The following is a 25,887-nucleotide window of genomic DNA, read 5'->3' on the forward strand; positions in this document are numbered from 1 at the left end:
AGCATGGCGAGCTGCGTCGATTTAGCTATGCCTCTCTGTCTGTATATACGCGAATTAGTCCTCAGTTTTTAAGTTATCGATCTAACGTCCTTTTCTCCCCAAAATGCTGCTTATGTGTCGGACCCGCCGATATCGGATTACTATAAGATAAAGCTGCCATACAAGCTGAACAATTGGAATCAAGCTATTGCAAGATATATTCACGAAATTTGGTTCGAACTATTGTTTAAGGCAAAAGAAGAAGAAATTGTTCAGATCGGACTATTTGAGCATATATCTGCCATACAAACTGATCGAACAAAATCAAATTCTGGTATGGAATCTTTTGTATCTGTGAGGGTATTACGAGTATAGTCTCGGTGCAACCGATGTTAACATTTTTTATTGTTTTTAATATAATTTGTCTACAAATTCTGAAGAAATGTATTATACTAATCGAAAACTTGTAAAAAAGCAGAAATTAGAAATTTTATATCTGAAAATTATTTGCGTTTCGAGGAATATTATGTATTAGCAACTAGCATTTTAACCAACAGAAATATATTTTTTACATATACAAGTATGTATTTATGCACCCACATAAATACGAGTATAAATGGGTAAGGTATAGGTATGTATAATGATTGTGGGATTTTGATAGTATGTATTTATGTCACAATTTCGCTTTTGAAGGCTATTATGCCTGCTGTTGCATATTTGGGTCATTTGCAAATGGAAAGGTAAAAAAGTAAATATAAATATTATATACACTTACCTACAAGCAATTACATGTATGCCAATTTACGGTTATAGCTGTTAAATTTTCAGAAAATACAAGATAAATTGGTGAGATAATCATGATTTCGAAAAAATACCGTTGTGCTTGAAATCGTGACATTAGCGAATTTCAAACTATTTGTTGCGGATATTTTTGTTATTAGAGCAAAAATTTTGCATATTAGTGACACGTTGACGTATTCGGTATATAGAAAAATAACGATATATAGGCAATTCGTCGAGTTCGAATATAGCTTCATTTACCATATGAATTTTCAGTTAATTTTTTAATGCGTTTCTTGAGAAATGAAAAATACAAAAATAAATGAAAAGTACATTAATACTTTGTCACATTAGTTTAATATCTTTTATTCTGCATAATATAGACTTTAACTGAGAATTATCAACATATAAATCCTTTTGTAAAATATTATAAAACAAGAAAAAACGATAAATTCAGTTGCACTTATTCGGTGCCTTCACAAATACAAATTGTTCGTTACAGAAACTTAATTTTGATCGTTCAGTTTGTATGGTAGCTATATGCTATTGTGATCCGATCTAATCGCGGATAATCTATCTGCGGAGATTTCACCGTTGTTTTGGATAATAATACATGCCAAATTTCGTGAAGATATCTTGTCAAATGTAAAAGTTTTCCATATAAGCACATGATTCCGATTATTCAGTTTGTATGGCAGCTACTTGTATATTGCTCTGATATCGGCGGTTGCGGCAAATGAACAGCTTTTTGGAGTGAGAAAAAGACGTGTGCGAAATGTCAGATCTATTTCTCAAAGATTGAGGGACTAGTTGGCGTATATACAGACAGACTGACGCACATGGATAAATCGATTCAGCACATCATGCTGATCATTTATGTATAAACTAGGGTTGCCTTTTATATTTCGGGATTAGAGAACAAAAAAAAAATATTTATATTTATTTATTTTTTACGTACGGGAATAAAAAGAAGTCAATGGGTGCCAAGTACAGTAGATGACGCATCAAATCGATGTTCTCAGAAATGCAGTTGCAGTGGTGAAGAGTAATACGTCTTAGGCGGCTGGCCTTCCTGATTTCTTGAAAGACAACTGACAGCCAAATAGTTGTGTACTACTCAGAATTTACTGTTCTGCATTGTTCTGGTGGTATGATTATGACATGTTCAGTTTTTCCAAAAAAAAAAACCGGCAACCATTTTGTTGGAAATTCTTCGGGCGCGAACAACTTCAGTTAGAATCGGCTCATCTGGAAACACCCATACAGTCAACTGCTTTCAGCTGATGGAAGATCACGAAATATACAGCCAAACCACGTATATTTGCAATGGAAAACAGTAGTGATCGAATCGTGGTGAGCCAGCGCAAATGGTGAATAAGTCCAGATTGACTGTCAGGAAGGGTGGGATTGGCAGGCAGGAAAGGCCAAATATTTAATTTAGACCTATACTGTGACTGTATGAAGTAAGCAAATGCCGAGGAATGGCCAGTTTTGGCGAATAGCAGAAGCGTTATGTTTATTAGGACAATGCCACATACATCGATAGTGACTGGCTAGAAGCTCCGGGGACTGGGTTGAGATGTTCCTATCATCAATGATATAGTTTGGACCTGGTATCAAGTAATTACTACCTGTTTTTCGCAAGAGAAGTTTAAGATAATTTAAAATAATAGATTTATTTTACTAGACCTTATATATGAGTATATATGCTCAAACAGTATTTAAGAAAGCGGTCCTAGGTGATGTTGGCGATAACGTTAAATTTTTCGGCAATAAAAACATATTTATCGTCTTCCCTTTGAAATTAAATTAATTTTACAATATATTCGTATAAATATAAATATGAATTTGTATATGTATAATATAATTTGCAAATATTTATTTCCTAATGCAATTGCGAAATATTTGTTGCACGAGAGATTACTTTTACAACAATAATGGTAAACGCAAAGGTGTATATTTACCAACAAAATATTTACCCTGACGCGGAAAATATCAAATAAATATCAAAATATTTGACGGGCAAATAAAATTCAATTAAACACAAATATTTTTTCGCATCACCCTTCTAAAGCTCTTTATATGATATCCAGCTGTCATAATTTGTTTATTTTAATAATATTACTACCCACATAAACAAGGTCTTCAACATTAAACTTTTATTATCATCAGTCTATTTTTTGTGACTTAACCAATAGGTGGATTACAGGGTTCAATCTAGAAAATGGTTTTTCCCATTTATTCGACGAGGTTCATTAAATGTGACGGAAAGTGAGTACGATAATCCTGATGAAAACGAAGCAACTGCTCAGCGTAACAACAAGTGTGCAGTTCGTCGATAGGAGCGTATTGCAAACAAGGCAAAAGGGAAATTGTTGTTAAGCTTTGGATCTGAAGCTGATGACCCTGTGAGTATTGAAATTTCATTGATTAGTCCTGAAGCAGGTGATGGGAAACGTATAATGGAAGAGGAGATCAAACAAACTCAAACAAAACTTGAGTGCTTACGAAATTGCCAGAAGGTAAAAGAGCAATAAATTCGAAGTGTGGTTTTAAAACTAAGCGCAATGCTAGAGGTGTGCTTATTTGATATAAAGGGATTTGTTTTCTACTAAAATTATTTTATGATCTAAAATAAGCAAACAAAGTTTGGAACAATAAATTGAATGCGGTACTCGTCAGTCTGAGGCTAAAACGGAGGGAAGCCTATCAATGCATTTACTATTGTGTGAGTGAGCATGGTGTACGTAGCAATTTATGTGGACGACGTTTTGGTATTCTCTAATGGCGGATTGTCATCAAAATTTTAAATAAAGAACATAAGTTTAGCGTCATCCATACTTGTCATGCGAGTTCAGATGAGGTAAAATAGCTGATTAAATTTGATCAGTGTGAATATATACCCAGTATACTAAAAGGGTTTGGAATGATCGACTGTAATGCCGTTGCTACGCCATTAGATTTGTCGCAAAAGCTAACTGTGGAAATTTGTACACAATCTGAAGAAGCAAAGAGAGATATGGAGAATGTTCTATATATGGAGGCAATCGGTAGTCTGCTGTACAAAATATTCGGCCCGATATCAGATTCGCATTCAAATTGCTCAGCCGTTTTTCACAAAACCCCGGCAAAGCTCATTGGCTCGCAGTGAAGCGTGTGATGCAGTATTTGAAGGGCACAGTTTACATAGGTATCGTATTTCAGAAATCGGCTCAGAGTTTATTTGGTTATTGCGATGCTGACTGGACAGAAGATCTTGATCAAAGGCGGTCAACTTTTAAGTACGTGTTTGTAATGCATAGTGCAGCTATATCTTGGTCATTGCACAGACAGCGAACCGTAGCATTGTCATCAATTGGAGTAAAGCTACCATCAGTAGTGAACGCATTTCAAGAAACGATTTGGCTACATCGGCTAGAATCGGAATTAATACCATACATAGGGGTACAGAAGCAATAAAAACGTACTGCCATAACAAGCGCACAATTCACATTGTACGGAACAATAACTTTTCACCCCGTACTAAGTATGTGGACATAAAGGAGAAATTTATATGAGTGAATTTGCAAGATAAGTCATTACAGCTGGAATATATTTATACAAGTGAAATAATAGCCGATGGTTTTAACGAAGGCAGTACATACTTTTAAGAATGAATTTATTAATGTTAAACTAGGCTTACAGTAAAGTAAGTCAAGTAACTTTTAACATATTTTTAATTTTAAATATCACATTTCTAGTGTTGCCAAATGTTTTATTAAAGTAAAGTCTTATGAAATATTATAAATCTGGCATTACTAAATTTTATTTCTTTTAATACTGTTCTTATGTACATATATCATATTCCATAAAATTAGTTGTCAGTTTTAGACTTCCGAAGAATATTTAGCTTTCTTGACAAAATGAAATCAATGCGCAGCTTAACAAAGTTGTCAAATGTGTCCTTCGCCTTATTGCCTGTAATTTGATTTAACCTATTTAATTTGGATAAAAATCACACTGATGCTTCGCCAAGTCAAATATGCACACTCATTTCGCTTCATTTTTATTGGTGTAATTTGTCGATTACAGCAGCCGGTGAAATATGCGAGCAATGAATGGAATTCCTGTAATATTTCAAAGGGATGGCGCTGGCATATTGCAAACGCCTCGATGATTTCTCCGCAATATCGACAGCATAGCAATTTCGTCTTGCAGTTGACAGCGGCATTATTAAGCTAGGCAACAACAACGCCAAAAAGCAATGCGTTCGATATAATGTAAAAACTGCTGTGAACTGCAATTGTCACTGCCTCTCAGGCGCTTATCCGAACGACGCAAGCCAAATTCATGAACACGTACGCCATAATGCTTAACGTATGTGCCCCCATGCCCTCTACACCGCTATATACATATGGATATGTTTAGCATACATATGAACATGTATATGCGTATGCCTGTAGCTTTTAAGAATTCATTTTAACGAAAACTAGGAAATTTCGTTGTTGTGTGCTGCAATTGCACTGCTCTGCACGCCAACACCCACATGCACCCTCAGGCCCTCAGCTACACATACATTAACATATGCACGCACACTAAACCCTCTTAGAAATCATATTTCGTTGAAATGTTTTCTCTGCCGTCCCATGGACGCCTACATATACTTGCACGAGTAGTTGCACTGACACTTACCTCCCAAAATCCATTTCCGGATGCTGTTGTCACATCACTGTATGCCAATACGGCTGCTGTACGACTACTCCGGAAATCGAATTTAATATTAAATTCTTCGGCGTGATTTATGGGCCACCAAATGTGAGATGTTGCGAAGGGATACGTAATGGGTATGACGTTGACTTCGTTCTCTAGGAATTCGGCCTCGAGGACACCTAGAAAGTAGCAATAGTCAATTCACAAATATATCATATATTTCACTGCACTCGCATACAGTTACATAAATATGCACATAGGAAATTGTATATTAGACTGTTAATCGAGCAATTTTCGTAATACCCTGGTACGCTTGTGCATATGTTCGCAATTAAAGTGTGATTTATGCGAGGATACCGACAACAGCGGGTGAAATAAGTACGTTTCATGATTGATCTGTGAGTTCCGTTGCAAATAATCAAATACAATATTTTACTCAGCTAATACACACAAGTATATCGAACTGTTTTTCTGTATAGCATTAGGTTAGGTTAGAGAGGCTGCATATTTGCACGTGCCGGGTTTCAATTCTCATGAATGCAGAAATATTACAAAAGCTGCGACGAATAAAGTTTAGAAAATCTGTGAATTGTTGGTTCAGAAATTTAAAGCCAATCATTCGAAATAAATGCATAAAAAGAAAAGTGTTTGCCATGATATTTTAAAAATGATTTAGAGCAAGTGACTGCTGACATTTTTTGCAGCAATTCGGGCCGTATATCAGCTATTACATGCCGAATATTCTATATCAATTCGTCAATCGGCTCGGGCTTATTTGCGTAGACAAGAGACTTCACTGAATTCCACAAAAATAGTCCAGTGGTGTTAAATTGCAGGCTACGGCACAGGTCCACGAGACGAGATAATGTGCTTAATAAACAAATTGTTTCGTTGGATGTATGGCATGTAGCGCTGTTTTGTTGAAAGCAAAGGACGTCCACATCAACAACCTTCAATTCAGTGATTCCCTCTGTCCATAGAGCACATCAAACAGTGAACTTTTGAGGATGTAACGACGTCTCAACAATGGCTTGCTACAATTCTGTTTATTCAACTCATCGAACTAATTTTTGACATCAGCAGTTTTTTTTTAAAACATGATGAAAATATTAAAGACTGCGATTTAACATATATTAAGCGAAATGTTTTGCACCAGGACGAAATATTTCCAAACAATGTGGATATTAGCGGAAATGGCAATTTCTTGTAGCAATGGCATAATTGGCTTATGCGCTTTATGAATTTTTCAAAGAGAGACACATGATTTCCCATGAAATTGGCGTGTGATCGGGTAAATTCACGCGTACTCAAGGGTCATAAGTAATGGGAATCAGAATAAACTGAATTCCCGCGATCTCCAAATTTTATTATAATTACAAACATAAAACAGTAATATAATTTGCAACATTGTTGTTGTTCACTCACCGTGGTAGTGCACTTTTGGATTACTCTTTTGTAGCTCATATAAAATTGACACATCATTGTAGTAGACATACTTCAGGCTGCCAACGAAATTGTTCTGTGAATGCAAGCCCTTCTTCTTGTGCAAATCCGGACCGCCACCGAAGTAAATTTCGGGATCGAATAGCAGATTGCTGCTTGATGTCGCTGGTATGTCCAATACTTTCATTTGCTGATCAAGTATGATGCGAACTGTGCGTCGTTCATGGTGAATGGTTAAATTATGCCAATTACTACGTGTCAACTCATCAGTGAGCACTGTCGACAGCACGTTATCTCCGAAATCCATTTCCACATGAATTGATTGATTTTTTATCGAGGCAGCGATGTATTGATGTTTAAGTGACTCGCCACTAGCATAGAAAAGCGCTGAATCGTCGAACTGTGTGCGGAACATGAGGCTGATGCGGGTGTTCGAGGAATGCACTCGGTCTTTCCAGTCGTAAATGCGATACGAGACATAGCTGGAGCCACGTAGAGTCATTATCGTTGCGGCTGTGTTGGTGGAGAAAATATTAATATGAATAAAACTTAGATAAATGCCTATTAAACTAAGTGATATATGATATGTGCTAGTAATTAAGAGTTTAAATATAATATATATTATTTTTTTGTATTTGGCTGATACCATTACTTTTACCACTTTTTATCAGCACTGTCCGGAGTTGCTCCTCGACGCCATGTCTACATTTGGTATCCCTGCGATAGTCATATGGTTATGCAGAATAAAATTGTGCACGACCATCAGCTCTGTCAAAATCGGGAAAGACTTTCCCGTTCGTGTGCTTTCTTCAATATAATGTTAGAAAAAGTGATACTCGACGCTAATCTCAACCGCAGTAGCACTATCTACAATACTCTAAAAAACAATGTCACTGGTGTACAGAGATAACTGGCATCGCATACGCAGAAAACATTGACATCATAGGACTTAACAACAGAAAAAAACAAAACAACGCAGTTAGTCTTAGGTGAACGAGGGTAAGACAAAGTAATTAGAGGTCAAAGATTATTTTCATCATGGGAACTGCATCACTCATAAATAGGACCAACATTCTATGCCAACATCTTTGGAGTTGTCCGCGTGAGAGTTGAGTACCAAAGAAGATAAGATCTTGCCTTCGCTCGGAATGTACAACTGGCGTGAGTTCGCAAACGATAGAGGCAACTGACAAAGTTTTGGGTTCTCGGCCCAAAACGGCCCACGATTATAGTGCCAAAGAAGAAGAAGAAGCAGAGGTATACCTGTTTTATCTTATTCTACGATATCTCTATCTCCACAAACTTGTATAAACAAGGTCGGTATGGTAGAGTACTCAGTTCAACATAGATTCTGATATATCTGAGTCGTTTGATAATAAAAATATCAAACAAACAGTTTTCTTAGAGTGTTAATGAGCGAATAAATACAACGACTAATACGGAGCATGATAGCAGGTATATGAGTTTGTTAAGGCCGCTGTTTGCACATCTCTCACTATTATAGATTTATTCTTGAGTGATGCTGTCATGCGAATGCGAAATATTAGGGTCAGCTTTGCAACTGATCTGATTTATTCTGAGTTCGAAGTCATTTACTTGTGCTATCGTTAAATCTGTCGAAGGAGAAAAACGTTTAAAACTTGGTTGAAGTTTCTTGTCTGCGTTCTTTTTATTTATACAGACTTACAAAAACAACAGCAACAAACATAAAACGGCAGCAGAGTAGAAACAATAAAATTGTTTTACAAGTAAGAATACATTTTTTGAATGTCAGACGTCGATATAAGCTTTCAGACCGCTGTGTACAACTAGAATCTCCTTTTTGACTTTACCATTTTTTGTGCCATAGTCCTGGGTGCATTCCATTACTCGATGGCCAGCAATTAGCTCACCAAAGGCTACACGCTCGCCATTAAGCACGGGCATGGGCTTAAAGCTAATAGTAAAATTAAGCAGTCCATATGGAAAGCCATGAGTTAGATAACATTTGGCAAATGAAAGAATGCCAGAGCCGGAGTCGTGTCTTATCATGTTCATTTCATGCTGGAAATTGGATTTGCTCAGAACGCCATTTTTGACAGTGATCTCTCCCTCGAGCCACAAACCGGGAAAAATGCGTATAAGCTTGAACAACTCCGACTTATTTTCGGAGCATGTGCGTACAAATTCCAACACCATTTCGGGGCATGCCTCTGTGTATAGTTGTATAACAACGCGTCCTAATGGCCGGATGTCTTTCACTTCCAAGTCTAAGAAAATTTTTGGATGCAGCAATTGGTCCATGAGCAACTTCTCACGAATTTTCAGACTAACATTCGACCTCTCAAGCTTAATTCGGCTGCTGCTGCGCGCCGAAACCGGCATGACAGACTTCGTCAGCATAGGCTTGACCCGCAAGAGGCGGCAGCCTAGAAACTGGTTCTCCGATTCAATATCATCAATGCGTCGCAACAGATGCTGTAGCTTGGTCTGTGAAATACGCTTGCGCGTGTTGTAGCTGTTGCTCAGGCCGTGTGTGCGTCGTATTTGATTGAGTCTCTCCAGAAGCTCTATATTTTCTTTAATGATACGCCTCAAGGCGTACTTGTCATTACGCATGCCTCTTATATTTAGATATACATCCTTTTTGATTTGGGGCGGACCAATATCAACGGCGCTGGAAATTTTGCTGAGCGCTTCTTTGTGTTGCTTATACATTAATTTTTGAGTGAAAGAACCGCGAAAGAGGCTTCGAGTTCTTTTACCCATTTTGTATGAGGATTTATCGCGTCTGACTTCGTTGAAGAATGGTGATGATTTTCAAATGAGGTCTGATGTGGATTAACGCGAGATACTTTGATTTCAAATTTGCGAAACAACTGAACGAAACATAAGTTGAAGGAATATAAATATTTCGAAATCTAAAGCGCCGCAATCATATTGTTTTTGGAAATGATTTCTTAAGGCGGTGATTTTTTTGTTGTGTTGGGCAATTTGAGCTTCTGACGAAATTTATGGAACAGAAATTTATTAGTTTTTAATTTTATCCATCAACTGAATTTTTTAAAACTCTTCTATGACACTTGATATAATTGACAATTTTCGAAAAACTTTCAATTGCTGTTTTATTTCGTAGAGCAAGAACATTAGTGCCGCCAGAATTGAACAATCTACAACTTCACCAAAAATGATAGAACAAGAAAATATATCTAAAATTGAAAATTGGGCCATATACATATATGGCTGATAAACTGCTCATATTCGGGTTAGTTCATAAACTTCACGGTTTGGATATTACTAAAGTGCACCAAGCACATAAATTGTAACATGTCGCTACGGATTATAATAGTTTTATTCACCTAACGGTTGTTTGTATCACTTAAAACTAATGGAGATAGATATGGCGAGATGTGTACCACCTTATGACCAAAAGTTTTCAAAATCGAATCTGTAGGTACCAAATATTTAGACGCCAGTGCTAATAGTTGCCTTTTTACCGAATACATCGGTTAATGTGTGAGATGTATAAATGAAATTCGGAGTGAGTCCTTTCTTGATAATTGTAGTTCTCAAAGTGAAGAATGGATTGAATATAAATATAAATATAAAGATTTTTGAACTTCCGGGTGACAGATTATCTCAATGAAAATGAGAAAGCGTGTTTTACTTATAACAGTGTATCTTTGTGCCTAAAATGAATAAAATCGAGCGAAAACTTGACCTAGCCCCTATATAACTATTACCAGAATTTTATTAGTCTGTGGCACATTAATAGTATGTGGTATTGGCAAAAATAGATAAAATTGGGTCAATACTACCGCTAACTGTAATGATTTTCGTTTTCTAACAACATTTATGCCGAATATGTCGTTCAGTATGTGAGTTAGCTAATGCAATCAGCCCGTCGCTTTCTCTGCCTTCAATATACCCCATAGAATGATTTCCGTCTTTTCCTTTCCACCTGACTTTAAACCGTTCATGTTGGTCAAAATGTGATATTTTAATGAAATTAAATAGAGAAGAATTTAAAATAAAAAATTTGGTTGGAATGAAATTCGTCTATACCTTGGTCTAAACGTCATATTCCTAATATAATTAATTCCGATCTTCTGGTAGTCGTTTTCCACATCAACTCAATATATATTATATTATTATAAGTAAGTCTCTTTGGTCGACTTGTCGTCACATGTATCTCATTTGAAGATGTTTTTAATAAAATGTTTGCTGACGCGAACTAAAATATAGCTATTAAATTTAGTCCAAGTTAATGACCTTCAATATAAGATACCAAAGATACCAAATTTGATTGCAATTTAGTCACGATTTCTTCGAATAATGAATGTTGAATGCTTTCGCAACAATTTTTAATATAAAGTTTTGCCAGCACCTTAATGAATTTTCCGTGTTTGGTTACACTCGAATTTAGCCCTTCCTTACTTCTTTATTATTACTATCGGAATTTGCAAGTTAGACCGCACATACTTGAGAGCATGAGCTGGTTTTGCCACAATCCTAAATAGGTCAGTGTACTGTTCCGCCTCTTTAGATAATTTAAGCACACTCCTAGGGACATTCCCTTTAGAATAAAACAAACCTGTCTGGACTTTTAACTTTTTGATCGCTTTGACTTTCTTTAGGAATTATTTTGGGACTATTAAGAATCATTTGGGATTTTTGGGATGTATTGGGGGATCATTTCTGAACAGTTTTGGGATTAGGTGATAATCATTACAATTTTAATACTTTGTATAATATCTATACGGAAAAATTTCTTGAAAGATCAATGAAAAATGTGTCGCCTAACGAACAAATTTAAAGGGAATACATATTACAAAATATCTAGAAAACTGAAGGTGTTCAAAAAAGCTTTATAGAAGCCATGTTTATAATGAGTTCAAAAGAAGTATTTGAAGCATATTACAATCAATCAGCAAAAGTAAATTTAAAAGGACTTGCAAGAACTTGAAGCGAAGGACTTGCACTAAGCAACATAGTAATTTGAATCATTATTTTTCAATTGCGAATTCATCTGAAACTTCAGACCATTTTAAGCCAAACTTTCGTAAAAATTATGCGAATTACTGAATTTAAATTTTCAAATACCTTTTTCAATGAAAGAGATGTTCGTATTTTCCTACAGGAGGCACTCACATTCATAAAGCACCCATTGCAGTTACTCATGTAAACCATTTCCATTAAACAAACTCTTTGCTGTGATTTGTTTTCATGGTTTTTGCACGTTTTTTATGTCTAACTGTAACGTTTACTAATATTTAGATACTTACTGTAAATATCGCAGTGCTCGCCTTCGTAGGGAGTGCCAAAGCAATCGCATGAAATGTCATAATAGTGATTAATACAACGGGAGCCCACAAAACATAAATTGTGTCTGGAATAGCATTTGTCGGAGCAGCCCTCATTGACGTTCTCATGTTTGGTGGCCACCAGAGGTGCGATGGGCAGCAAATCGGATGCTGCTTTCCCCGAACTCAATACCACATTTCGAATGCAGCCCACGAATGATTCAATGATATACTTGACGCCATGCAGTTTCTCCTCCGATGAAAGACCTGCGGTGTCCGGTTCGTGTGTGTTCATTTGCAGACAAGCGTGCGTGTTACGTATACGCCAGCGTGCACCACATAGCAGGTGTTGAGTAAAAAAACGCAGCAGGTTATTATGTTTTTGTGTTTGGGTTGTTGTGGTTATGACATTTGGTTTTTGTTGTTGGCGATGGTGATTTACAAAGTTTTGGCCATTTTGATCCATGGTTGTTTTGCGATTAAAGTTGGTTTCATATAGTTATTGTTGTTGTTTTATTGTTGCGGTTGTGTTTTCCATGTCCATAATGAAGATTAATTAACATGTAAGAGTTAAAAAAAACATTTTAAATAATATTATTTTACAACTCACTGAGGTTAGAATACAGGTAAGGGAGTGTTTGCGAAAGTGTGTGGAAGTGTATAAAAAGTGTGTGTATGTATGTACATGGATTTGCGTAAGTTTGGCATGCAGATATTGAATTGCACTAAAGCGATAAAGTAAGACTATTGTTGAATACTAGTTTAAGTACAATAGTATTGTAAATTTTTTACTACCAACTCAACAACAGGGCAACTAAGTCTTGGAAAACAGTAGGGATATCGTAATTGATAAGTGGTTGTTATAAGGGCGGGAACTATGACATCCTTTGTAGGAGAAGCCTACAAGACTCTTCCAGAGTAAACATGTTAAAAATAGTTCAGGTGATAAACGATTTTTGAATTTCTATTGGATCTGTAATTGTATTTGTGCTGTTTTCTAGAATATATCATATATTGACTATTATCCCATTGTTCCCATATTCCGAACATGCGTTGGAAAGCTACTGTCATTATGCGTCTTTCTCAGTATATGTCACTTAAATGAAGAATTAACACCATAATTAAATTTTTTTCACTCAAATATGTTGAGCTTTGTGCCATAAGAAGTGTTTTTGCGGGGAGATTTTCTTCATAAATTTAATATAAAGAACACTTTTGCCGAAAATTATCGTATTTTCGTGGAAGTTTATGGCGAACATGCTCTATCTGGAAGAGTTCGTCAAAATCTATTTGCATGATTGAAAAGCCAAAAGACGCCAACCTCAATTTCATTTTGGCAGCTTAAGAATTCGATATGAGAACTAACTCTTTCTCAGTTGGAGAATTATGTACTCTATTGTTTAATAATGCTTCGGTCCCTTATTCATTCTCGTGTCGTTCTACATTAGTGATTTCAGAATGAGACTAGTTATATAATTATTTTTTGGTCGATAACTAACTTTTTGTTTGACAGGATTCTGCTGCAGATCTTTTCAAAACCGAACTAATTATGTTTAATCGTATCCGAATGAATGGATTGACGTCACTTAATTGATCGAGATTCACAGAACAGGAAGCTTTGTTAAATGGTCCTATCCGTTCTCTATCGAGAAGCCCTTACGATGTTGTACCATATTTTTCTTTTTAATGGCAAAATCTACGTTTTAACGGCAGAAGATAATCTGAGCTATAGTGTCTCGCTGAGGAACGAACAGTTATTTTTCAGGTAGGGCTAAATATATCTCGTTATACGTATATATCTAAATAAGAGTTTCCTAAAATAAAAGAATTAAGAAACATAGATACCCTCTGTAAACTAATGTTCTAGGAATGCTTGGATAGGGACTGGATATATGAGATCCTATTGTCCACGTACTTGTTTCGTGAACACAGAGGGAGTTTTTATTTGTATCTCAAGTAGTAATTTACTCCGTTTTATAAATTGATTTTTTTTTAAATATTGGTATTATTATTAAGAAGGAGTGAGATTTAATTGTCTAAGTGTAATACCTGTGGTCTCCGTAGTGACGATCAGCCTCAATGCCTAGCCTAATTGAACCCAGAAACCTTATCTTTAAGCGCTCTCTTTATGTTGAGTAACGCATTGCCCCTAATGACACATTATATACAATATTTTTACACATATATTTTCAATTCTGGACAGCTCTTTTCTTCTAAGAGCCATGCCGATATATGAGGTATATATTAAATAACGATTAACGTCTATTGTAGCTAAAAAATGATGTAGCAAATACAAAGAACTCACCTCCAACCAGCACCACAGACGGCAGATTCGTCGACACTCCATAGTTAGTGTCGTGGTTCAAGCCCTTCAGGTAAACTTCCTCTTGACTGTTGTCAACGCGTGCAATCAATCTTGCCCCATGGACATCGATGCGTACCTACATTGATCGATGACAACAAAGAAGAAGCATTAGTTTGTTGAATGACCTGAGACAATCCAAGCACGCACACACTTGTTGTAGATAGGATACTTATTCTGAATGTTTGGCTCATTGCGAGCATTGGCAAAAGCCGAATGTGGGTATGAAAATACATACATACTCGTATATGAAATTTCTAAGATAAATCAAATCGAATGACATAGAAAGAAATTGATTTGTGGTTAAAAGGTGGCATCAAACAGGGTCAAACTCGAAAAGAATGAGGTTGTATTAATTATTTCATTTAAGATTTCTGAAACTGCGTAGACAACTTTCGTGTGGGTATTAATATGACACATAGATAGACATATATGCATTAAGCGATTACAAATCAGTGAAAGTTCAAACGTACGGATGTGTAGAAGGTGGTGGGTAAAGGTATTGTCAGATGTGACGTGGAAAAGTACTTTTTAACTTATGTTGTTGTTCAAAATTGTTACTATTTTTATGAAGACCTGGAAAGTAGTCTGGGAAAGTACTTTTTATTGTTGATAATTGATTACGAAAAGTTAACTTGAGTAATGACATTTTCTAGATGCAACAGAAATAAGGTTTATTTTTGGGCAAAATTGTAAATTTAAGGCCCTTGTTTTTAATGAAATGTTCAACCCTTCCCAAACGGAAGAATTATTCAGTTATATCAAATTATATAATGTCTTAAGTGAAAAATATATAAGATGCAGCATAACGTAACGAGTGTTTTTTTATACATGTGGTTTTCAATCAGGCAATACTTTTTTCGGAGTTGGTTTTGGAGAATGTTTATTATCGATCGAAACAACATTCTTTGGCATTTATTCTTTGAATATTATGTTTTTGAAATGCAGGCTGCGGCTACGTCTCAGGTTGTCCATCCGTTGAGCCCAATTTTCGATGACTCGATCGAGCAAATCGACTGGTAACTGGCGAATGACATACGTGATGTTTTGCTTCAAGCCCTGAATCGAAGCGGTAATGTCCGTATAGACTTTAGACTTTACATATCCCCACAGAAAAAAGTCTAACGGTGTGATATCACACGATCTTGGTGGCTAATCGGCCGGCCCAAAACGTGAAATTATCTGCTCACTGAAGTGTTCTCTCATTAATTCATTGAATAATGCGATGTGTGGGAAGTGGCGCCGTCTTGTTGAAACCAAATATCGCCGAGATTACCAGCTTCAATTTCAGTCACCAAATAGTCGGTTATCATATCGCGATAACGGTCGCTGTTGACGGTGACGTTCTCACCGGCATCACTTTTGAAGAAATATGGACCGATGATTTCACTGGCCCACAAACCACACCAAACCGCTGTTTTTTCTAAATGAAATGGCAGCTCTTGATGAGCCAGAAATGATCCTTATGGCTGAACAAAATTTGGCGCGAAAACGTCAGCTCTTCTTGGAACTTCTCAAGATCCCATAGAGCGCAGCGCTGGGAAAGGTCGAGCGTTCAGTTCTTGTACGAACTGTATTATGCACGCTTTCAATTTTAGATCTCCACATCAAAAACGATAAGTCGTTCCATACGTCAGTCCGAGTTCATGGGAGCGGTGCCGAATCGACTCTCCACGGTCTTCGTGTACACTCTCTGCTACGGCCGCTATATTTTCTTCACTGCGTGTTGGACGTGGTATTTTCGGTCGAATATTATCCAATAATGAATGTTGGGTCTCAAGATGGGTGATGGTGTTAAGAAAAGTACACCCAGTAGGTCGATTTTGTTAATCATAAGTTAAGCGAAGTGTGCGAAACACAATCTTTATAGAACGTGAATTTTCGTAATAAAGTTATACCATTTATAAACGTTGTTCAGGCGTAAGTCTTCGCATATGTCTCATTTGAGGAAAAATATAGTAAAAAAAACTAAGTGGAACTTCAAAATAAGTTAATATGATACCAAATTTGATTGTAATCCATTCACGATTTTGTCGAACAATGAAGTTGAATATTTTCGCTTCATTTTTTAATGTACCTAATGTTTTGCCAATACCTGAAGGTATTTCCCCGGCTTTGATCCTTGTTGTAAGAGTAATAAATGTTCGGTTACGCCCAAACTTAGCTCTTCCTTACTTGTTTGAATTTACCTTTATTAAGCTACCCAAAAATTTTAAAATTGACTGTAGAGCTTTCCAACATCAAACTTTTTTTTCAAGATTTTCATGGCGGGCAAAGTGATGTTAACGTTGCCAATATTTTGGCGCGCGAACCTAGGTATGGGGTAAATTTTGTTCCCCAGTTTCTGATATTTTAGATTCATAAAAAGTATAAGAATATAGCAAATGAACAGAACAGCAGTAAAGGCTTTACAATTTTTCAACTTTTCGAAAGTGAATATCAACTTTTGAAAATTAATTTACTTGCTAAAGGTCAGCGTGTGCAGAAACAAATTTCAGGGACTTTACTGTTCAAATTTTGCATGACGTTAAAAAAAGGATGAGAAAGATAAAATTCAATCAATTTATGAATTTCATAAGTTTCAAGTTGAGAGTAATTTACTTGCAATGTCCGACGTGACCTTAAGTGCATTTTGCGGTGCAAGCGGCGTCAATGTATGTTGGCAAATCGCACAGACACACATACAACAACACCTTTGCCTTAGATTCACAACTGTGAATGATTGAACTGGCATCAATGGTAGATGAATTCCAAAATTGCATTCATTTGTATTTCCTTTTCTTCGAACTCTGCAGCGCAGGTTTAGGGAACAATAAAAAAGTTCGAAGCAAAATTAAAATAAACCCAAAAAGAAGTGTAACAAGAAAATGCATTCAACGGGAACGTTATTAATGACTATCGTCGGCATTTTTCAAGAGTTCACCGAGTAGAACTTGATGAAAGCTATACTCATAAATTCTCCAACTTTCACGGGATTGGATATGAGTTAATATGTATGTATGTAAATATGCTCCACGGTGAGTAATGTTGTTGCCACACATTGGCGGTTGATCGTACGGGACAGCAGGGTTTTTGTCACTTTCAACAATCAATGCCAAAATGTGTGATTGATAAGTGGGAGACTGTAGAAAGCAAAGGGGATTGTGATGATTTTGCGATAGATAATGATTTTAATACTTAGAGAAGAAGAGAAATACTTGATATACCTTTATAGACAACGAATCTACTACAGTTAATGCTTATACTCTTGCAACATGTTAATACGGAGTATAGTAGTTTGGTCACCTAACGGTTGTTTGTATCACCTAATACTAATTGAGTTAGATAAAGGGTTATGTATACATATAATATATAAATGATCAGGATGTAGAGACGAGTTGAAATCCGGGTGACTGTCTAACCGACCGTCCGTTTGTGCAAGCAGGTATGCAGCCTGTATAGCAAAAATGGATTGAATCGGATCAATAATTCTCTTAGTCCCCATACCTATGTGAGTTATCATAATGAAGTTGAAAAAGCGTGTTTTTCTAATAATAATGTACTTTTGTGATTAAAATAGATAAAATGGGGTAAAAACTTGTCCTAGATCACATATAACACAATTTTCAAACAACAGGTTGACTTTACTTTTTATATGTTGGTGAATGTATGTGAGTTACCTTAATGAAACTCAGAGAGCATTCTATTAATGATATGTGATAATGCCAAAAATAAATAAAATCTGGTCAATACTACCTATACTACCCATATCACCCATATCACCCATACACCTAATACAAGATTTTCAAACTTCCAGTTGCATTATACAGTATATAACGGCCAATATGTTAGCAAAATTAACTGAAAATATAGTATTCGATTTACTTTACTTTAATGCCAAAAATATGGGAAATTGGTCCACTAATTACCCAAGCTCCTCTGTACTACATATAATGAATTTCGTTATTCTAACAAACCTTGTGCCGAATATGTCAGTCAGTGTGTGAGTTATGTATTTATAAAATTGTTTGAAGTTGTTTCCAGTTGCAATAAAAATATAAAAAAGGTACTCTTATATGTACATTTAATACAGCAATACATAAATTATAGATTTAAATAATACGTATATATAATAATTTTACCATCACACTGTGCCATTCGTCACGATTGAGTCCTTCGCCCACGGTAACGCTCGTCGAGTGCTTTCCAAAAACGTGCACCACTTTTAGTTGCCCCTTCTCTACAATTACATACAGTGCATATGGGTCTAAGTTAATGCGATCCGGATTTTTTACGTTATGATAGACGAGTAGACCATGTGGTAGACGCGTTCGAAATTGAAATGAGATCTCTCGACAAAGTCTATAAATATATACAGAAGGAAATGTTGTAAATTATGAACATATGTATTTGTTTTATTAAATATTTTTGGTATTAACCTCCTGTGATCCCTCATAGTGTGAAGCTTAATGGTATCTCAAAATCTTTCAGTGGTAACTTATTATATTAAGCTTATTATATTAAGCTCGGCGCATATTTTTATATCAATACAAGTATTTCCTATAAGTTTGGGGGCTTTTCAGCTTACTCAAAAAGACTACTATGTTAGGACCGAAAATTAAGTAGTTTTGGGAATATAACTTTCTTTAAAGATACGGATGGAAAGCCAATTTTCGAAACTGTAAGTATTGCAAAGAACTCGAAAGAGTCAAAAAATAATGATGAACAATGGGCTAGCTTTGGTTCTAAGGATGATCCGAGCTGGGAAATCATACTTGGACAGTTAAAGGTAAGTAATTTGTTAAGCCAAAATACTAATGTTGGATCCCATGTGTCGAAAAAGCGCCTTGTATTCTTTACAAATCTGAACGTGTGTGGACGAAGGCTAGTTAGCATTAACCTCGTCCAGTCAAGAGGGAAGTTTGGATTTTATTATACTTCTTCTTCTTCTAAACAACTTGGACAAACATCATTCGGTAAGATTTGGATCCATTAACCTCTACAACTATGGAAAGGCGAACTTTTCTGAAGTCGAAGAGCTCACTAGAGTATTTATGCGTTTTATCTAGGGTCAAAAGTTCCTTGTGACTGCGGAAGAGCTAGTAATTGACAAGCACTAACCAAGTCACGACAAGCCAACCTATCAGCCTATCTCCGATCTGGTCCCATTCTGCTGATAGTGAGTTGTGTCTTTCTTCAGAAGTTCATTAGCTTTACAATTCAAGGCACCCATACTTATTTTTTATCATGAATTAACTCGATATATTTGTATTTCGTAGTAGGAACATGGTTGCATACTGACTACAGTCTGGAGGCGGCTCACATCTGCAGAATGAGGCTGACAAAACGAGAAGGTTGCAATAAATGCCAAAGGCAAGACACCAGAAAAAAAATTGAGTATCACTTATGCACTTGTCTTGCATTGGCAAGGCAACGTTTCCAACATCTGGGGCTCCACGGTGTAAAACACTGGAACAGGTATCGTTAGTGAGGCCACAGAGCTTATTAAATTTCGCGCCGTTCGCTGGCATCCAAATTGATGACTACTCCTAATGGACTATGTAACGGCACTTTAGCTACTATAGCTCGATACCATTGACAATGATCAAAGCAGACTCAAAAATTCTACGTTACTTCCTAAACTAAGACCATTGTGTATATTTTAGGAATTAGTTTAGTTTAAGGCCAAATTTTCATCTGGTATAAGTTAAACAGATAATAGTTTAATATAATTCTTATAAGTTTTGAGGTTTATCGAGTTTTACTAAGTGGTTTGAGTACTAACTCTTATTAATCTTCGCAATTCGTAAACATATGTTGTACGCAGGAGATGCAAAATTTCATTATAAGTTGGGCAAACGCTAGCTGATTGCTGATTGATTGCCAGCTGGTTTTTGCATGTGAGTAAACAAAATGTATTTAAAATACTTAAATAAGATTTGTGTGCGAGTATTTCAAAGCACTCAAGCACATACTGCACAAGTACCACCACAATGCAGGGAAAGCAATCAAGAAACTCATTCTGTAATCACTCATTATGAATGCTCTTGGAAGCAGCCTGTTCTTTCGTAGCCTGCAGCCTGCCACTTGCCTAAAAATCATAAGAACCTACAACAATTTATAACATTTGCTACTAGATTCATTTGCATGTGCTCAGCATCACGGATATGTTCATATGTAGAGATGACTGATTAAGGCCTGAGCCATGGGCACGAGCAGCCGGATTTTCGAAGCTGTAGATTAGTTTATTCCCCAATGTATTCATATCTTATTCATAATACTTATATACAGATATACAATATAAATTTTGAATTGAAATGCCATACATGGTTTTTCAATACATGAATACAATAAATGCTGAAAGAAACAGACATTAAGATAGTCTGGTTGATATTCATTAAATTTTCCGGAAAGTGCAGCGATCATTTAAAATTTTTTTAGTTAAATATTTCAATTACAATGGCTTATGTATTATCAGCTCTCCAAATGTGACAATTTTGTTTAACAATGTAACCATTCAACCAAAAGTGAGCTTCATCGCAGAACACTTGGAAAAATTGGTATCGGTGGTCATCTCGTTTTGAGCCTTTTTAACGAACGAGCGGTGCGCTTAATGGTCATTCGGCTTCGTTCAAACCATTATTTTTTAAAGTTGCACGATTTGCAAATGTTGTTCCAGAGTAAGTCTATTCATTATGAAATGGCGAACCAGACTGATAATAAATCGAGTAACAGCTGCCAAAAATCAACTCTGAACAAGTAAGGAAGAGCTAAGTTCGGATGCAACCGATCATTTTGTACTCTCGAAAAGTCAAATGGTATACTCGTTTTAGTTTGATTTGTGGATCTTGCCACCTTGTTCTTTGTTGACCGATATTTTCGGTAAAAAGTCAACTATAGGCACTGGGATCCACATATTCAGTGCCTAGGGGCTTGGACAGTTTTGGTTCGATTTAGACAATTTTTGGTCACATTGTTTGGATAATGGAAAGCGAAAGAATCAGATAGAATTTAAAATGGCGTTATATGGGAAATAGGCGTGATTGTAATTCGACTTCGCTCATTTTCGCACTATAAAATAGAAATATGAGTAGAATGTTATGTACCGAAGTTGGTTGAAATCGGTTAAGCAGATCCCAAGATATTAGTTTTCACCTAAAAGTGGGCGGGGCCACTCCCACTGACTAATTTTGAACGCGGTTCCTATAAAGTCATCACATACCACCCCAACGATAAAACTTAATGTCTCTGTAGTATTTAGTGCGAGATTTATTGAGCTTATAGTAGTTTTTATGCGATCCTGTATACGAAATAACAGTCTCGTATCTTATTGTGGAGCTTAGTTATGGCAATTTATTTGTTTTTGATTAATGACGTTGTGTGGGCGTGGCAGTCATCCGATTACGCCCATCTGCATTACCAACCGTCTTACGCTACCAAGAAACATGTGTACCAAGTTCCATAAAGATATCTCAATTTTTACTCAAGTTACAGCTTGCTCAGACGGACGGACAGACAGTCATCCGAATTTCAACTCGTCTCTTCATCCTGATCATTTATAGATGTATAACCCTATATCTGACTCGATTAGTTTTAGGTGATACAAACAACCGTAAGGTGAACACAACTATTATACTCTTTAGCAACATGTTGCGTGAGTATAAAAACACCCGTTATATATATGGTACATCCTATATAGTGTGGTACAGTGTTTGAAAAGCGTCATATTCGGTAGATAGATGTTAAGAGAAGATGTAGATGTTTCATCGAGTTTTGGCAATAAATTACCTACATCTTTTTGTGTTTATTTGCGGTGTATTAAGATATAATATTATAAGAATACTATTAAATTGCATGTGTTAATAATTTATTGGTATCTCGTATAGCTATATTCAAAGCATAATAATTTCAACTAGACCATAAAATTATTGAAATACTTCATTGGTTCCTTAAATTAAAATATCATCAAAAATATTATCATGTCGATCTTTTTGGCAATAAATTACCTACATCTTTTTGTGTTTATTTGCGGTGTATTAAGATATAATATTATAAGAATACTATTAAATTGCATGTGTTAATAATTTATTGGTATCTCGTATAGCTATATTCAAAGCATAATAATTTCTACTAGACCATAAAATTATTGAAATACTTCATTGGTTCCTTAAATTAAAATATCATCAAAAATATTATCATGTCGATCTTTTTCTTACACCAACAACTTGTAGATCCCTGAAAAAACTAATTCTATGTACGAACGATGGTGGTGGTTCCAAATATGCGAGTACTGCTAAATGAACTAGAGTAAAACCAAGACAATTCCGATAAATGTACGCAGTCTACTTTAAATATACATATACTTGTATGTACAAGTTATACATACATATATTACTTCGTTTGTTAATCTTACCTTAATTGAAATGTTTGTATAATGTCACCGTCCATTTGGATGAATGTGTTATTCTTGGCAAAGACGAATGTTTTCTCCTGGCCCGTTTCGGCAAACGTTAGTTCTGGGCCTCGCTGATCAAAAGGTACAGGGCTGGAGTCTGAAGCATCGCCGCCGCCATACACAGGTCCCACAGTGTTGGATGACAACTGCTGTGTTGACTCGGTGGTGCTAGGTTCACTGGTGGTGGAGCGTAGGAAAGGAGGCAATGTATCTACAAAATAAAGAAAAAAGAAAAAGAAAACAAATGTGGTATTTTTGAATTAAAATATTTCGCTCCATTTGTTTATTTTTACTTACGCGGTCCCCCAATGCAATGATATAAGCATTCAGCCTCTGTATTGAAACGATTTTGAGGGTTACCATCACAGCCGCCCCAAATGAAGGTGGTGCACTCGTTGGAGAGCGGCTCGTAACGCCATTTGTAAATGTATTGCTTGCATGGACCGGGATCTCCTGGCCCAGTGCACTTCTCGTACAACTTCTCCCTAGGCAATACAATAATGTTGCTGCTGTTGCCACTGCCGCCAGGTATACTGATACCGACCGCACTTGTGCCAGCTGCACTGAGTAAATCGATACTGTTGCTGCCTGGGCCGACGCCTAGGCCGCTGCTGCCGCTACTGCTTATAGAGTTGCCGCTAACATTGCCGTTGCTCGCAATATTGCTGCCACTATTTATGCTCACATTGGGATTTCCCACGAAATTGTTGTTGCTATTGCTATTTATATTACTATTGCTAACGGCACTGTTGCCACTAGCATTGTTGTTGCCGCTAGTGGAGCTTAATCCAGCGCCAGTTTGTGATGCAAGCGTATTTGATGGGGCGGCGGCGCTACTCCAGGTTAGGAACGCTTGCGTGAGGAGTAAAAGCAATAGGAGACAGTGATGGTGTCGCCGCGCCATCACAATGTTGGACCGCATTGTGCTGAGTTTATTTGCTGGAATGGTGAAAATTCATTATAAACACTGAAAGGTAAATGCCGAGCTAATGAAGGAACACATAGAAACTATTGAGGTTTCTGATAACTTCAAATATGCAGGTACTATTAAATTAAATCCTCAGGTAACATGTAATCTCAGACTTATGTCATTACAGAGACAGAAACAAAATACAATAGTTAGCACACCCCACGGGTGTTTGTAACACCTTAATACAATCGGTGTATATATACTTGTACATATAGATTTAGGCTCAATAACACAGTCGCAATGCATTTCTCAACTTTAGTCGAATTTCTAGAGATAGATATATCAAAATCATGAGGTTGACGAGATGATGATTAGCGGAAGCCTGAACAATTTCTTGGGAGATTGCACCACTGCCTTAGACAAAAATCCATCCAAACTATCCTTAAATGAAAAAATTGTCTACATAAACACTTGATTTCGATCGTTTAGTTTGTATGGCAACTATATGCTATAGTGGTCTGATATCGGAGGTTCCGACAAAGCTTCTTGGAAAGAAACGGAAGTGTGCAAAATTCCAGATCTGTAAATCTGTTGGCTAAATTATTTTTAAAAGTGGGGGCCATACCGCTATCTTATATTATATGTTTGGGGCTATCCCGCTCCCTTATACCTATGTTTAATGTACATATACATATATCTCCCAAACCGCTAAAGCTAAATCAACCAAACTTGCTGGGAAGAAGTCTTTTTAGCATTTCTTCATAAAATAACCCATATAACGGTCATATTGAAAACTACTAAAAGTACGATAACTCACTAAACAAATGCGTCAGAAGCATTAAATTCAACAACCAAGATGGTAGAGAGTGGTTTTGTAGGTTCAGGTGTAAAAATTGAACAATGGGCCTGGCACCGCCCCTTTAATTGAAAACGTTTGCGAAATCGGATGACAACCACGCTTACTTCCCATACATCACAACTTTAAATTCAATCTGACTCTTTAACTTTTCAGCGTACAAATTAAACACCAATGAATATATCGTGAAAAAACTTTGCAAAAGTAGTGTCCTTTAGGTGTTTAACGGTCGCCCAACAAATGTCGAAATCGGACTACAGCTTTTAACGGACTCATGCACAAGATATCTCGACCCTATTGCATTTGGCTGATTTTGTACCGAACATATCGGTCAATCTGTGAGGTTTAGACAGCATGCATTTGTGCCAAAAAAAAATTTTAGTTTGTATTCCTGTGTATTTTAATGCTGCTTCAGCAAGCAAACAGTTCTAATGATTGTGTTATACTGTTGTTTATTATTAACGTATATCTTAAAATGACAATGGTTTGGTGGCATTAAACAACAACAGTCGCAAATAAAAGCACTCAGTCTGCCTTGGATTGCCTGTGCATACACGTTCGCCGTTTTCGAGATGCACAAAAATTTAATGTTAAATACACTATATTTGCTGGTTGAGAAGTGACAACGGGAGACACCTAATGGGCATATTATTATACTCTCGCAACCTGTTGCTACAGAGTATAATAGTTTTGTTCACCTAACGGTTGTTTGTATCACCTAAAACTAATCGAGTTAGATATAGGGTTATATATATATATATGAGGATGAAGAGACGAGTTGAAATCCGGGTGACTGTCTGTCCGTCCGTCTGAGCAAGCTGTAACTTGAGTAAAAATTGAGATATCTTTATGAAACTTGGTAGACATGTTTCTAGGTACCGTGAGACGGTTGGTATTGCAGATCGGCGTAATCGGACCACTGCCACGCCCACAAAACGCCATCAATCAAAAACAAATAACTTGCCATAACTAAGCTCCGCAATAAGATACAAGACTGTTATTTGGCACACAGGATCACATTAGGGAGGGGCATACAATCAGTTAAAACTTTTTTTTAAAAAGTGGGCGTGGTCCCGCCTCTAATAGGTTTAATGTGCATATCTCCTAAACCGCTAATGCTATAATAACAAAATTCACTAGAAGCAAATGTTT

At 36.4% G+C, this 25,887-nt stretch overlaps 1 protein-coding gene across 9 annotated transcripts in view; it reads right to left on the bottom strand.

The window, feature by feature from the left end:
* Positions 1-25,887, bottom strand: part of axo (axotactin) — a 143,287-nt gene that overhangs the window by 80,844 nt on the left and 36,556 nt on the right. For all 9 annotated transcript variants that reach the window (XM_036364562.2, XM_036364557.2, XM_070111148.1 and 6 more), the window contains exons 2-8: positions 23,267-23,908; positions 22,928-23,180; positions 18,657-18,876; positions 14,479-14,614; positions 12,156-12,440; positions 6,874-7,404; positions 5,431-5,627 (exon numbers count right to left, since the gene is read on the bottom strand). In XM_036364562.2, coding sequence (XP_036220455.2) covers positions 5,431-5,627; positions 6,874-7,404; positions 12,156-12,440; positions 14,479-14,614; positions 18,657-18,876; positions 22,928-23,180; positions 23,267-23,891 — 2,247 coding nt within the window. In that variant the 5' untranslated portion in view covers positions 23,892-23,908. The remainder of the gene's footprint in view (positions 1-5,430; positions 5,628-6,873; positions 7,405-12,155; positions 12,441-14,478; positions 14,615-18,656; positions 18,877-22,927; positions 23,181-23,266; positions 23,909-25,887) is intronic.

This window comes from Bactrocera oleae, chromosome 6, assembly GCF_042242935.1.
Source record: "Bactrocera oleae isolate idBacOlea1 chromosome 6, idBacOlea1, whole genome shotgun sequence".
Lineage (NCBI taxonomy): Eukaryota > Metazoa > Arthropoda > Insecta > Diptera > Tephritidae > Bactrocera > Bactrocera oleae.